The sequence below is a fragment of the Cherax quadricarinatus genome, chromosome 50 (assembly GCF_038502225.1).
Source record: "Cherax quadricarinatus isolate ZL_2023a chromosome 50, ASM3850222v1, whole genome shotgun sequence".
Taxonomy (NCBI): domain Eukaryota; kingdom Metazoa; phylum Arthropoda; class Malacostraca; order Decapoda; family Parastacidae; genus Cherax; species Cherax quadricarinatus.
Genome location: NC_091341.1, coordinates 23331959 through 23348596, shown reverse-complemented (window position 1 = coordinate 23348596; position 16638 = coordinate 23331959). Strand labels below are relative to the sequence as shown.

At 38.7% G+C, this 16638-nt stretch overlaps 1 protein-coding gene across 14 annotated transcripts in view; it reads left to right on the top strand.

The window, feature by feature from the left end:
• trio (trio Rho guanine nucleotide exchange factor) overlaps positions 1-16638 on the top strand; it is an 810995-nt gene that overhangs the window by 276292 nt on the left and 518065 nt on the right. For all 14 annotated transcript variants that reach the window (XM_070095516.1, XM_070095520.1, XM_070095522.1 and 11 more), the window contains 8 exons: positions 8930-9160; positions 9412-9534; positions 10073-10264; positions 12270-12451; positions 12877-13045; positions 13308-13469; positions 14567-14749; positions 14974-15081. In XM_070095516.1, coding sequence (XP_069951617.1) covers positions 8930-9160; positions 9412-9534; positions 10073-10264; positions 12270-12451; positions 12877-13045; positions 13308-13469; positions 14567-14749; positions 14974-15081 — 1350 coding nt within the window. The remainder of the gene's footprint in view (positions 1-8929; positions 9161-9411; positions 9535-10072; positions 10265-12269; positions 12452-12876; positions 13046-13307; positions 13470-14566; positions 14750-14973; positions 15082-16638) is intronic.

The following is a 16638-nucleotide window of genomic DNA, read 5'->3' as shown; positions in this document are numbered from 1 at the left end:
ATATTATTGCTTTTTTTACACACACAATTTTTACAGCCTTTAAACCATTAATTTTTATCGTTGTCATTATTTCTCTTACTTGTAAATTCCAATCTTCAAATTTTTATTAAATTTCTTTTTAAGGTTGCATTTTTTTTAATCTGAAAATTGTATTTCTTCCATTTGTTAACTTTATATACAGTGTAACAAAATGTTTTTTGCAACTTGTATAGTGAGTGCACATCACAGCACATTGATCTGTAAGTGCACTTCTCTACACCGGCTTTCCCACCTCTCATCTTTGTTTTGCAGTCATCTCCAAGCACTTTATACATTCTCAAACTTAAATTCACAAATAACCCACAGTTTGGGCAGGAAGTTTTAGCATTGTTACATCACGACTTGAAAATGGTCCAGGATGGGTTGAACATCGTCTAACATTTCATCTCCAAATTGTGGGCTAGTTGTGAATTTTCCCAGCCTTGGTGTTGGGATATTTATTCTTTTTTATAATTTAAATCATTTATTAATGCTTTTCTTCACTTACACCCATAATCATAAATCACATATGAACCACTTTTTTACTTTTATGTATAGTAGCATTTATACTATATTTGTAAATTCCTCACATTGCATTCTTCTAATTTCACATTGATTTTCTTTAAAAGCACAGTACAGTGGACCTCCGGTTTTTGTACTTAATCCATTCCAGAAGGTCGATCTAAAAACAAAACGTACGAAAACTGAATTAATATTTCCCATAAGTAATAATGTAAATACAGTGGACCCTCGGCCAACAAAGGCATTGTCTAACAATAAATTCATCCAACGAAGCGTTTGAGCGTAAAAATTTTGGCCCGACCAACGATGAAAAACTCGGCCAACATGATTCGTCCTGAACCTGTCCGTCCAGCCTGAGCACCTCAGCTGCCCTTCCGTCATTGTTTACAAGCCAGGGTGGATGGTTCCACGCATATATTCGATAAATTTTGTATTATTCCATTGTTTTTAGTACTTGTAACTGCTAAATAAGCCACCATGGCCCCAAAGAAAGCTAGTGCCAACCCTGTGGTAAAAAGGGTGAGAAATACTATCAAAATACTATCGTACCACGGTCAGCTGCTGCTGCACCACAGTCAGCTGTTGCTGCTGCTGCACCACCATCAGCTGTTGCTCCACCACCATCAGCTGTACTACTTGAAGATGTGGAGAGAGTGTTTTTGGTGTGGCTTAACGAGAAACAATTACCAAGAAACAATTAACCCCATAGGGTTAGCCACCCAGGATAACCCAAGAAAGTCAGTGCATCATCGAAGACTGTCTAACTTATTTCCATTGGGGTCCTTCATCTTGTCCCCCAGGATGTGACCTACACCAGTCGACTAACACCCAGGTGAACAGGTAAAAATGCCTGGAACTAGTGCTCATATTGGTGAATTTAAGGCCAGCAAGGTTTGGTTTGAGAGATTTAAGAATCGTAGTGACATACACAGGGTGATAAGGCATGGTGAAGCTGAAAAATTCCAAACAACAAGTGTTCAATATGACAAAACAGGCCTGTTCTGGAAGAAAATGCCAAACAGGACCTACATTACTCAGGAGAAAAAGGCACTCCCAGAACACAAGCCTATGAAAGACAGGCTAACTCTCATGTTTTGTTTTAATGCTAGTGGGGATTGCAAAGTGAAGCCTTTACTCATGTATCACTGAAAATCCTAGAGTGTTCAAGAACAACAGTGTCTCATCACTCATCAATACTCTTCAATAAAGGTAAGTGTCATTTTAACATTTATTTATGTAGTTATTGTGCATGTCTCATTGTTTTCTTCGTAGGGAAATGTATATTTCATGAAAAAAAAAATTAATACTTTTGGCTGTCTGGAACGGATTAATTGGATTTCCATTATTTCTTATGGGGAAAATTAATTCGACACGATAAACTCGCCTTTAGATAAGCTCTCTGGAACGGATTAATATCGTTGGTCGAGGGTCCACTGTACAATTAATCTCTTCCAGACCCCCAAAAATATTAACAAAAAATACTTTTTTTTTTTTTTAAAGAATAACTATAGTTTTACATACAGAAAACAATGAGAAATAAATATAAATGACTAATTTTAATGATAAATGAACATTACATACCTTTATTGAAGATTCTTGTTGGTGTATTCAAGAAAGCGAGAAGGGGAGAGGGAGTTGGGGTTATTGTTTGGAAAGGAAATCCCCCTCCATAAGGACTTCAGGTATCAAAGCCCTCTCTGGGGTTACTTCCCTTCTTTGTTTTTTACTGGCACTGGACTCGTGTTGCACTAAAAATCTGTCCTGTTTCTGGGGTCTCTTTAAGATTTGCCTAAAATGGGACAAGGTATTATCACTGAACATGTTACAGATATGGCTTTTATCAGCTTTGTCAGGGTGATATTTTTCAACAAAAGTTTGCAACTCATTCCACTTTGCACACATGTCCTTAATCACTGAAGAAGGCACCTTCTCTCCTCTCTCTTCCTCCTCCTCTTCTGCAGGTTTGTCTGAACTTGCAGTCTCACCATGCCTTACAACACTGTGTATGCCACTACACTTCTTGAATCTGTTGAACCAGCCTGTGCTGGCCTTAAATTTACTAACAGCATCACTCATCCAGGCATTTTCTTTACGAGATCCGCATGCACCTACCTTGCCTTTTCGCAAATGATCAACTCCACAACACTGTTTCCTGCTAACTGTTTCTTGTTGATCCACACCAGCAACAACTTTTGCACATCTTTGATTGTTTGTGATCTCTGTTTCGTTAGTACATTTACCCCTTTTGCAGGTTGAGCTTCCTTGAGTTCTACTTTCTTAGCCAGGATGGAAGAGATTGTTGATTTCAACTTCCCATACATCCTGGCAAGTTCGGCTAAACGTATGCCACTTTCACACATTTCTACATTCTCTTTCTTGAATTCTATCATGTTTCTCACCTTCTTAACCATACGGCTGGCACTAGCAGCTTTCTTTGGGCCCATGGTGGCTTATTTTGCAGTCACAATCAATAAACAAGCACAAAAATTGTGAAATGTTTAGAATGAATGCTCACTCAACCAGTGACAAAGCCAGACTGACAGCATTCCTGGGTGGGCAGACGTGTATGATACGTACGATTTCCAGATTGAGGTATGAAAACTGGACCAAAATTTCACCCAGAAAAGTGTTCCAAAACCGAATTGTATGATATGTGGACTGTACGAAAACCAGAGGCCCACTGTATTATATTTTACTTTTACTTGTGTTAAGCACAAGACTGAAGTAGAACACCAGGTGCGGTTAGTTCAGAATATATCTGAAAAAGTTACTGAAAGGTTTGAGAACGAGGGAAAAGAGCCAGAAAAGAATAAAGCTAAAATTAAAGAAAGCTGGGCCAAAATCATTAAAGGAAAGACAGAGGTAGAGCAGCAGATGGTATTTGTAAAGCAATTTTCCACCGCAGTTTTATTTTTTAACACACTGGCCATCTCCGACCAAGGCAGGGTGACCCAAAAAAGAAACACTTTCACTAACAGTCACACTATCACTGTATTGCTGTATTGCCAGAGGCACACAGATATGACAGTTTAGATATCCCTCTAAACAGTAAATATCCCAAACCCCTCCTTTAGAGGTTTTACTATTAATTTCAAGTTGAATAAAGGTATGAATATTTTTATCATGCTGCAGCAGACCTATCAAGAGGCCACAGTTGTAAATTAAGAGTGGAAAGGGCAATTAATTTTTTTCTTTGCAAGCAGACTGATTGACAAATGGAATGACATAAAAGAGGAGATAGTAAGTGCTACAACCATTGGGTATTTATTTCTACAAGTACATGTACAAAGGAGGGGTGTTAATGTTGCAGTTTTATAATGTTGCCTCTAGCAAGACAGTGATGGAGTGAATGATGGTGAAAGCTTTTCTTTTTTGGGCCACCCTACTTTGGTGGGAAACAGCTGAGGTGTTAATAAACAAAACATGTACAAGGTATACAAGCCTAGCTCACATCAATGATATACTACTGTATAGAAGGCCGCTTGTCGTGCAGAGCATTTCGGGCAAATTAGGTCAGTTTTGTCCCAGGATGTGACCCACACCAGTCCACCAGCACCCAGATACTCATTTTTACTGATGGGTGAACATGGACAACCGGTGTAAGGAAACACACCCAATGTTTCCACCCTTGCTGAGAATCAAACCCAAACCCTCAGTGTGTGAAGGAAGAGCTTTTGCCACCAGGCCACAGGCCACCAATAACTACAAATAGGAGCCCTTTGATTGAACTTTGTATAGAAAGGGGTTTAGTTATAGGTAATACATATTTTAAGAAAAAGAGGATAAATAAGTATACACGATATGATGTAGGGCGAAATGACAGTAGTTTGTTGGATTATGTATTGGTAGATAAAAGACTGTTGAGTAGACTTCAGGATGTACATGTTTATAGAGGGGCCACAGATATATCAGATCACTTTCTAGTTGTAGCTACACTGAGAGTAAAAGGTAGATGGGATACAAGGAGAATAGAAGCATCAGGGAAGAGAGAGGTGAAGGTTTATAAACTAAAAGAGGAGGCAGTTAGGGTAAGATATAAACAGCTATTGGAGGATAGATGGGCTAATGAGAGCATAGGCAATGGGGTCGAAGAGGTATGGGGTAGGTTTAAAAATGTAGTGTTAGAGTGTTCAGCAGAAGTTTGTGGTTACAGGAAAGTGGGTGCAGGAGGGAAGAGGAGCGATTGGTGGAATGATGATGTAAAGAGAGTAGTAAGGGAGAAAAAGTTAGCATATGAGAAGTTTTTACAAAGTAGAAGTGATGCAAGGAGGGAAGAGTATATGGAGAAAAAGAGAGAAGTTAAGAGAGTGGTGAAGCAATGTAAAAAGAGAGCAAATGAGAGAGTGGGTGAGATGTTATCAACAAATTTTGTTGAAAATAAGAAAAAGTTTTGGAGTGAGATTAACAAGTTAAGAAAGCCTAGAGAACAAATGGATTTGTCAGTTAAAAATAGGAGAGGAGAGTTATTAAATGGAGAGTTAGAGGTATTGGGAAGATGGAAGGAATATTTTGAGGAATTGTTAAATGTTGATGAAGATAGGGAAGCTGTGATTTCGTGTATAGGGCAAGGAGGAATAACATCTTGTAGGAGTGAGGAAGAGCCAGTTGTGAGTGTGGGGGAAGTTCGTGAGGCAGTAGGTAAAATGAAAGGGGGTAAGGCAGCCGGGATTGATGGGATAAAGATAGAAATGTTAAAAGCAGGTGGGGATATAGTTTTGGAGTGGTTGGTGCAATTATTTAATAAATGTATGGAAGAGGGTAAGGTACCTAGGGATTGGCAGAGAGCATGCATAGTTCCTTTGTATAAAGGCAAAGGGGATAAAAGAGATTGCAAAAATTATAGGGGGATAAGTCTGTTGAGTGTACCTGGTAAAGTGTATGGTAGAGTTATAATTGAAAGAATTAAGAGTAAGACGGAGAATAGGATAGCAGATGAACAAGGAGGCTTTAGGAAAGGTAGGGGGTGTGTGGACCAGGTGTTTACAGTGAAACATATAAGTGAACAGTATTTAGATAAGGCTAAAGAGGTCTTTGTGGCATTTATGGATTTGGAAAAGGCGTATGACAGGGTGGATAGGGGGGCAATGTGGCAGATGTTGCAAGTGTATGGTGTAGGAGGTAGGTTACTGAAAGCAGTGAAGAGTTTTTACGAGGATAGTGAGGCTCAAGTTAGAGTATGTAGGAAAGAGGGAAATTTTTTCCCAGTAAAAGTAGGCCTTAGACAAGGATGTGTGATGTCACCGTGGTTGTTTAATATATTTATAGATGGGGTTGTAAGAGAAGTAAATGCGAGGGTCTTGGCAAGAGGCGTGGAGTTAAAAGATAAAGAATCACACACAAAGTGGGAGTTGTCACAGCTGCTCTTTGCTGATGACACTGTGCTCTTGGGAGATTCTGAAGAGAAGTTGCAGAGATTGGTGGATGAATTTGGTAGGGTGTGCAAAAGAAGAAAATTAAAGGTGAATACAGGAAAGAGTAAGGTTATGAGGATAACAAAAAGATTAGGTGATGAAAGATTGAATATCAGATTGGAGGGAGAGAGTATGGAGGAGGTGAACGTATTCAGATATTTGGGAGTGGACGTGTCAGCGGATGGGTCTATGAAAGATGAGGTGAATCATAGAATTGATGAGGGAAAAAGAGTGAGTGGTGCACTTAGGAGTCTGTGGAGACAAAGAACTTTGTCCTTGGAGGCAAAGAGGGGAATGTATGAGAGTATAGTTTTACCAACGCTCTTATATGGGTGTGAAGCGTGGGTGATGAATGTTGCAGCGAGGAGAAGGCTGGAGGCAGTGGAGATGTCATGCCTGAGGGCAATGTGTGGTGTGAATATAATGCAGAGAATTCGTAGTTTGGAAGTTAGGAGGAGGTGCGGGATTACCAAAACTGTTGTCCAGAGGGCTGAGGAAGGGTTGTTGAGGTGGTTCGGACATGTAGAGAGAATGGAGCGAAACAGAATGACTTCAAGAGTGTATCAGTCTGTAGTGGAAGGAAGGCGGGGTAGGGGTCGGCCTAGGAAGGGTTGGAGGGAGGGGGTAAAGGAGGTTTTGTGTGCGAGGGGCTTGGACTTCCAGCAGGCATGTGTGAGCGTGTTTGATAGGAGTGAATGGAGACAAATGGTTTTTAATACTTGACGTGCTGTTGGAGTGTGAGCAAAGTAACATTTATGAAGGGATTCAGGGAAACCGGCAGGCCGGACTTGAGTTCTGGAGATGGGAAGTACAGTGCCTGCACTCTGAAGGAGGGGTGTTAATGTTGCAGTTTAAAAACTGTAGTGTAAAGCACCCTTCTGGCAAGACAGTGATGGAGTGAATGATGGTGAAAGTTTTTCTTTTTCGGGCCACCCTGCCTTGGTGGGAATCGGCCGGTGTGATAATAAATAAATAAATAAGGTAATAACATAGGTAATTACTGGTGAAGGGAGAGAGGAGTGATGGGGGGAAGGGAGGGGCAGTTATTTTCTCAGATTCAAGCAGAACTTCATGTAAAACAATTGGTGAAAAACAATTTAACACATCAGCCGTTCCCACCGAGGCAGGGTGGCCCAAAAAGATACATTGTATATATGTCACCCTGCCTTGGTGGGAGACAACTGGTGCATTAAAAAAAATATAACACCACTTTCCCTACTAAACAATGGATTCATTTCTAGTGATTACATATTTTTTTTTTTCATCATCGAGAAAAAGTTAACAGTGATTAGATACAAAATATTATTGTCCTGGTTCCCATTTCAAGTTATAACATAAGCTTTTATGAGAAAATACAATTCACTTAATGAACTGTTTCTCTGGTCTCTAACTACAGTGCTAGTCACGGCATTATGCTGCCCTCCCCCACACACGTACCAAAAGACAAACACGTACCTTGAAAGATTATAATATATATATTTGCACGCTTACTGAGGTTTTAATACTTGGTGCTGCATACTTTACACTTAATCATGTCCCTCATCTGTGTAGGAAGACTCTCACACAAATTCTTGAGGGTTTGGGGAGGTATATTATTCCATACCTCATGTAGAGCAGCCTTCAGCTGTGGGATGAAACTGATATCCTTGCCTAGTAAACTTTTTTCACTATTGACCAGAGGTTCTCAAATGCCTCAGGTAAATTGTCACACAATAACTCCAGGTAATTATACTGGTTCATATACTGGTTTTTGGGAAGCACAATGAGTTCATCAACACTCTGAGCACTGAAACACCCCCTAACCATGAGTGAGTCTGAGTGTTTGGTGGTCCCACAGGTGTAGCCTGGGTCTAGCAGGTCACTGCCTCTGGGCCAGTACACATGTCCACCATGGTTACAGGTGATGGTGAAGGTTGCTTCATCAGTCCAAAGTACTTCAGACCACTGTTGTGGATTCCAGTGAAAATATTTCTTTGCATAATCCAGCCTACATTTCTGCTGTGGCTTGGAGAGGATTGGTTTCTTAACCTGGCGGTGACTACTGCAGCCCAGTTCTGACACACATCTGTTAACAGTTCTTACAGACACCTCTAAGAGAAGATGTGGGTTCTTTTCTTTCAGTTCTCTAGCAGTTATCTTAGGTGTATTCTCTAACTGCTTCTTTAACACAGTTAAGGTACAAACAAATATCTTCTTCGAGGGGCCAGGATGAGGTTTGGCAGACGGTAACTCAACACCGCCTCCAGCCTTGAAACGCTGCACCCAGTTCCTCACTGAATGCTCACACCAACATTCTCCACTATTTCTTTTGTCTGTTGCCCAGCTTTGTGAAGCCATATGATTTGAGTTATAGTTTCAGGTGTTAAAGACTTCCTTTTACCCATAATCAAACATGTATAGCCCCAAAACCAAGGGGAACACTGGACAAAAGATGGGGTGGATGAAAGGCAGAAGTGCAACACTTCCTCTCACTATGGCAGCCACTTGAGCACTGAGGAATCACTGTGGAGTGTGGCGGCAGGCCATGATGTCATGCTAATGGCTGCTACCCAGCATAATGCACTAACAAAAAACGACCCTTCTGTGTGGTTGGCCTTTGATTTTTGTCACGGCATTATGCTGGGGCACTCGCCCGGCATAATGCCGTAACTAGCACTGTAGGTTATTAAGTGGGGTAGGCTGTATTGTTAGTCACCTGCCTAAGTGTAAAGCATACTTTTTGGTGAAAGTGGAATTTGGGTGGTAAAAGTTAAAATGCCCAGTATTATTAAAGAGAATTAGGTTACTATAGGACTGGTCTCACTTATGGTAATCATTATCTTAATAGAAATATTTGTAAATCTTTAAATTTCTCATGCACTAAATATACATTACATATACATTATAGATATTTGCTTATTATAATCTTAACATTATAATTAAATATTCATTGCAAAATGCTTGTAGTCTCGGATTAATCTGCACATCTTTATCTATAGGTGACTCCAGATGGTAAAGTTGTATATCGGGGAGGACCACACCAGCAGCAGCGTGGACCTGGGACAAGTGGAAATCCTGCAGCTGACTACTCTGAGGGTGCTAGTCATGTCTTGGCCGTAATTCATGAAATTTTAGGTCACCATAGGGCAGTTGAACAGAGATGGTCAGATAAGAAGCTCAAGTTACACCAAAGATTGGCACTTCGTTTATTTCAAGAAGACGTGAAACAGGTGAATTTTTTTAATATGTATACTATGATTTTTTTTAAGTATGCTGTAAATTTTTGTTCAAATGTAATGTAAATTTTGTTCATACAAACTAATTTTTATACATATATATACTGTAAGTTCCAGTTTACACTTCAGTAGCCCTTAAAAGTTATGAATGGTACAAACTGATATAGTGCATGGTTTTAAATATGGATAACACTGTATATAGAACATTTGTGTAAATAACATTATATTTTTTCTTTTTGTATTAGGTCCTTGACTGGTTGCAGACACACGGTGAAGTCTTTCTACATAAAAATCCTGGCATAGGTCGTAATCTCTCTAAAGCTCGGATGTACCAAAAGAGTCATGAGCATTTTGAAAATGTTGCACAGGTATTTTATATTGCTCTAGCTATATGTTGCTAAACCAGATAATATGCTGGATAGTAAGCATGTGTTTACAAATGAACTATGATGGTGTATGATGACTGCTGTGGTATTAAGGTTACACAAGCTGTCAGAGGTTGAGAAATACAACTTTATCTTGGCTAGGTAGACATTGTTGGGGGGATGTTCTTGGATTTAACGTGCTAAGAGAGTGTAAGCATAGTAATGTTTATTAAGAGATTCAAGAAAACCAGATAGCCAAACATGAGTTTTGGTTTGTGAGAAGTGCAATATATGCCTTAAGTTGGGTGGAAATGTTACAGTTTGGTGCATCATTGTTGGCTCACAGTGTTTGTAACTTTCCTTAAAGATAGCTAAGAAATTAATGAAAGTGAATGAATTTCCTTCATTCCTTGGTGGGAATGAGTGTTATAGTAAATTTTTGTATTAGTTATATTTGTAAATTATTTTTGGTATATTGTCTGTGTCGATAAATGCAATGTGGGCTCAAGTCTGATTTTATCTGTAATATTTATGTTTTCAGAATACGTATACCAATGCAGAAAAATTATTACAAGCAGCAGAGGAACTTGCTCATACCGGGGAATGTAATCCAGAGGAGATCTATAGTGTTGCTCAAAGGTTGGACTCGCACATTGCAAGTTTTGCAACCAGAGTGCAGCAAAGACATCGACTTCTTAATATGGCTGTTTTGTTTTATACTCATGAAAAGGAGGTGAGAACTGCATTATTTATTATGTCTTAATACCTGTTAGCTACTTTGTCTCCATCTTAGCAAATGTCTTATGGGTGTCACAAGATGATTCTTCTACCACTATGTTGTGTGATAACTTGAGAATTCAGTTATAATAACCAGCAAACAAAGTGATTTATTACTGTTGTTATAGAGGTTTTATAGACAAATTTCAGTGCTTCTAATGGTTCATGAAACTCTCTACAGAGGCCAGTTTTTCATATATCAAATCATTAGAATATGGACATCACACAATTACTATAAGTATTTTAATACTGTACATGAAAGGCTCTTTATTTTCAAATGGCTTTTCTAAAGTAGTTTTTTATAATTTTTTGGTAGTTGCTGTTCATTTTATTGTTTGAGACTTAAGTTTTCATTAATGTTGTTCATTTCTTTTTTTGAGGATTTGAAGCCTTAGTATTATTCATTTTATTATTTAAGGATTAGAAATCTCAGTTAAATTTTTTATTTAATATTTCATGATGAGAAGTCTTGCTTAATATTTTTTATTTTTTTTTTTTTATTATCACACCGGCCGATTCCCACCAAGGCAGGGTGGCCCGAAAAAGAAAAACTTTCACCATCATTCACTCCATCACTGTCTTGCCAGAAGGGTGCTTTACACTACAGTTTTTAAACTGCAACATTAACACCCCTCCTTCAGAGTGCAGGCACTGTACTTCCCATCTCCAGAACTCAAGTCCGGCCTGCCGGTTTCCCTGAATCCCTTCATAAATGTTACTTTGCTCACACTCCAACAGCACGTCAAGTATTAAAAACCATTTGTCTCCATTCACTCCTATCAAACACGCTCACGCATGCCTGCTGGAAGTCCAAGCCCCTCGCACACAAAACCTCCTTTACCCCCTCCCTCCAACCCTTCCTAGGCCGACCCCTACCCCGCCTTCCTTCCACTACAGACTGATACACTCTTGAAGTCATTCTGTTTCGCTCCATTCTCTCTACATGTCCGAACCACCTCAACAACCCTTCCTCATCCCTCTGGACAACAGTTTTGGTAATCCCGCACCTCCTCCTAACTTCCAAACTACGAATTCTCTGCATTATATTCACACCACACATTGCCCTCAGACATGACATCTCCACTGCCTCCAGCCTTCTCCTCGCTGCAACATTCATCACCCACGCTTCACACCCATATAAGAGCGTTGGTAAAACTATACTCTCATACATTCCCCTCTTTGCCTCCAAGGACAAAGTTCTTTGTCTCCACAGACTCCTAAGTGCACCACTCACTCTTTTTCCCTCATCAATTCTATGATTCACCTCATCTTTCATAGACCCATCCGCTGACACGTCCACTCCCAAATATCTGAATACGTTCACCTCCTCCATACTCTCTCCCTCCAATCTGATATTCAATCTTTCATCACCTAATCTTTTTGTTATCCTCATAACCTTACTCTTTCCTGTATTCACCTTTAATTTTCTTCTTTTGCACACCCTACCAAATTCATCCACCAATCTCTGCAACTTCTCTTCAGAATCTCCCAAGAGCACAGTGTCATCAGCAAAGAGCAGCTGTGACAACTCCCACTTTGTGTGTGATTCTTTATCTTTTAACTCCACGCCTCTTGCCAAGACCCTCGCATTTACTTCTCTTACAACCCCATCTATAAATATATTAAACAACCACGGTGACATCACACATCCTTGTCTAAGGCCTACTTTTACTGGGAAAAAATTTCCCTCTTTCCTACATACTCTAACTTGAGCCTCACTATCCTCGTAAAAACTCTTCACTGCTTTCAGTAACCTACCTCCTACACCATACACTTGCAACATCTGCCACATTGCCCCCCTATCCACCCTGTCATACGCCTTTTCCAAATCCATAAATGCCACAAAGACCTCTTTAGCCTTATCTAAATACTGTTCACTTATATGTTTCACTGTAAACACCTGGTCCACACACCCCCTACCTTTCCTACCTTTGCTTAATATGCTGTAATAATTTTTGCAGCTGTTGTCTTGGTTAGAGGAGCTGAGTTCAGAATTAGAAAGTGAAGAAAGGGTGGACGAAACTGCTGATTCGGTTGAGGCAGCAGAGAGATTATTGGCTCAGATGACAACACAACGAGACTCCACTCTCGATGCTTGTGTCTCTACCACCCATGAGGGAGAAGGACTTTTAAATGAACTCAGGTATATAGTAAATGTCCTGTATCTTGCCAGTTGTAAAGGAAGTTACTAGCTTTTGGGATTTGATGTGCTGTTAGAGTTTTAATAAGGTAATATCTTTGAAAGGATTCAGAGACACTAGCTAGCTAAGCTACATGTTCATCCAGCATTGATAGGACTGTGTCTAGGTGATTATATTAATGTGACAATAAAGTAAATAATGAAATAATCATAAATAGCATATATATAATAAGGTAAAGTTTAGATTATTTGTTATATATAAGTACCTTTAGACAGGATTCAGTTTGAAATTTTCTAAATAACTTTAGTGAGGATAATGTCCTTAGAATTGTTTTGGAGGCTTTGAAAGTTGAAAATGCTTTTGAATAAATGGTTAAAATTAAATTGGGTTGCCTATTTAAAACTGATAGACATTGTTTACTTTTCAGATCTGCTAATGTGCCTCCTGAAACTGGTTGTGGATCTGTAGAAGGTGTGGAAGAAGCTTTAGAAAGACTAGTCAAAAAACGTGATGAATTGGAAAATTTGTGGGCTACTCGTAAACTTAGATTGGATCTACTGCTTCAGTTAAGGCTCTTTCAAAGAGAATCTGTAGAAGTGAGAATGTTTTGACTTTCAGTTAATATTGTTATCCATTCACGTTTCTGGTACTGTACAGGATAGCCTCATTGAACAATGAGGTTGAGTTCCTGGAAACTCTAGTTTTGCATTTTAGGTCAGGATGTAAAATAGATTTAAATATTTATTTTGTTTGGTGCTGTATTCTAAATATTGTCTTTTTCTGTTTTCATAAGGCACCCAGATGTGTGTTTTATTTTAAACTTAAATCTTCAATAAATGTCTTATTATTTCATCACAGCTCCTTGGACAATTGGATCTCTGGGGTGAAAAGCTACAAGACACAGACTTTGGACGAGACATAACTGAAGCAGAGCAAATGTTAGCACTGCACAATGACTCGACTTCTCACATGCAGAATGCAACATATCAGGTGCTTCAGAGTGGGCAGGAACTTTTGCAAGTAAGTTTCTTTTGAATTCTAAGCTTTAAAAATTAAGTAAGGGGTTTGGGATATTGGCAGTTTGGAGGGATATGTTGTGTATCTTCATATGTATATGCTTTTAAACTGTTTTATTTTGAGCACCTCTGCAAAAACAGTGATTATGTGTGGGTGAGGTGAAAGCATTGAATAATGATGAAAGTATTTTCTTTTTGGGGATTTTCTCTCTTTTTTTGGGTCACCCTGCCTCGGTGGGAGATGGCCAACGTGTTGAAAAAAAAAAAATTATTGTCATTACATTAGGACCTCCATATCTGCAGGGAAACTTGCCAAGGACCTGCCGTGGATACTGAAACAGTGGATAGTAGCAAACTCTATGTATATATAAGTCTTATACATACCTATTATAAAGTTTAATTGATAAATTATGCACAATGAGTGGAGAATTAACACTTTTTCACTGATGAGAAGCACTTCACGGCTTCTCTTAGGCTTTGAAGAACTATCAGGTTTCACTACTCCTGTGCTTTTGGGCCATTATTATGTGAAATTACGAGTTATTTTTGGGCCACTGTAAACAGTGGATACCTGAAACTGTGGATACCAAATCAGTGGATACAGGGGTTCTACTGTACTTAGTGTAAATGCTTGTTACCATAAAGATTATTTCCAAATATTTTGCTTTTTAAAAAAATAAAATCAATCAATTTATGCTTGTATGAGGCAGGAGGAATTATATGGGATTTAACTCATTATCTGTGCAAACAGTGCAGTGGTAGCATCTCCACCTCACACCCATAAAGACAGTAGATTGATTCTCATATATTTCTTTACTTCTCATATTGTTATAGTCATGCTAGTGTAAAATTCTTATTTTCAATTTGTGCTTTATGTATGTGATAATAAAATGAACTTCCTGAAATTTTCAACAGGTATTGTAATAGTTGGTTGCTCATCAGTTAAAAGTATGGATATATTCTCACCCATTTCTCAACTTACTGAAAGTTCAGCTAACACATTCACTGTGTTTTATTTTACATTTAATCTAATATAATTTTCTCTCTCTCTCTCTCTCTCTCTCTCTCTCTCTTTTTTTTTTTGCTATCTTTATCATTTAGCTTCTTGAGACGTCAGGAATCCAGATCCGTGCTGATGCAGAATCAGATGGAAACACAAAAGTTTCCATGTTATTAGAATGCATTCATGAACGACAGATGGATATAGAGGTGCTGACAGATATGAAGCGAATCAAACTAGAGCAGTGTATTCACCTGCTTCAATTTGAAAATGAAGCCAATCAAGTAAGTTTGGCTTAGGTTTTACTAGTTTACAATTCATTTATCATTGAATTATTTACCTCTCTTAACATTTGACTCATGTTACATTCTTGAATATCATTTCAAAATTTTTAATTAGTTATTCAAATTAGAAAAAAATTACACATAGTACAATTGTAAATCATGTTAGTTTCTGTATTGCATTAAATATGTATTCCTAAGATTAACACAACATGTATATAACATAGGTGATCAGTTGGATCAGGAATGGAGAAGCAGTATTAGCAGCAAGTTTTACCATTCCCAGTTCCTTGGCAGAATCAAATGCTTTATCACATGATCACGACCAGTTCCAGGTATGTTTTTGTGGTTCTCTTATTTGCATTTTGATCCACACGATTAGCTTTTCTTGGGGGGGGGGGGGTAAATCTTGTAGGTTAGGTTAGTAGACAGCAACCACCTAGAGAGGTACTAGCATCCTGCCATATGAGTGTGAAATGGAAACCTGTAATTGTTGTACATGATGGTAGGATTGCTGGTGTCTTTTCTTTCTGTTTCATAAACATGTAAGATAGCAGGTACATCTTGGTACTTCTTCTTACACTTAGGTAATACTAAACATGCATGTACACAAATGTATACACATCCATCTGAGTTTTTTTTCTATTTTCTTAATAGTTCCTGTTTTTATTTATTTCCCTTCATCTCCAAGGGGAAGTGGAAAACATTCCTTCCTCCATATGCTATGCATGTCATAAAAGGTGACTAAAATACTGGGAGCATAGGGCTAGAAGCCCCTTTTCCTGTTTAAATTATTAAATTTAAAAAGAAAAGCTTTCATTTTTCTTTTTATGTCGCTCTGCCTTGATGAGATATGGCTGTTGTGTTGGAAACAAAAGAAGAAGAATGTTTGTAAATGTAGAGCAGATGATAAGAAAAAGATGATTGTCAATGTTATGAATGAAAAGAAGCTGGATATCCTGGCTCTAAGTGAAACAAAAGCTGAAGGGAGTAGGTGTTTCAGTGGGAAGAAATAAGTGAGATTAGGTCAGAGGTTATCAGAGGAGAGGAGTAACTAGCAATAATGGAGATAAATCAGTTATGGCAGGAAAAGAGGGAATATAATGTATAAGTTCAAGGATTGAATGGATTAAAATAAGAGTCAGGTGCAAACAGTGGGTTATACTGTTCATGCACCTGCAGAAGAGAGAGAGAGAGAGAGATTTTGGGAGATGTTAAATGAGTGTTTAGAGAGCTTGGAACCAAGTGAGAGAGTAATTGTGAACCATACCATGGGTATGGTTCACAATTACTCTCTCACAATTCACAGATGGATATGTATACATATGTGTACATGCATGTTTAGTGTTACCTAAGTGTAAGAAGAAGTACCAAGATGTGCCTGCTATCTTGCATGTTTATGAAACAGAAAGAAAAGACACCAGCAATCCTACCATCATGTACAACAATTACAGGTTTCCATTTCACACTCATTTGGCAGGATGCTAGTACCTCTCTAGGTGGTTGCTGTCTACTAACCTAACCTACAAGTTTTGGAGTGGTTGGTGCTATTATTTAATAAATGTATAGAAGAGGGTAAGGTACCTAGGGATTGGCAGAGAGCATGCATAGTTCCTTTGTATAAAGGCAAAGGGAACAAAAGAGAGTGCAAAAATTGTAGGTGGATAAGTTCGGGTGAGATATAAGCGACTATTGGCAGAAAGGTGGGCTAGTGCAAAGATGAGTAGTGGGGGGGTTGAAGAGGGTTGGAATAGTTTTAAAAATGCAGTATTAGAATGTGGGGCAGAAGTTTGTGGTTATAGGAGGGTGGGGGCAGGAGGAAAGAGGAGTGATTGGTGGAATGATGAAGTAAAGGGTGTGATAAAAGAGAAAAAGGTAGCTTATGAGAGATT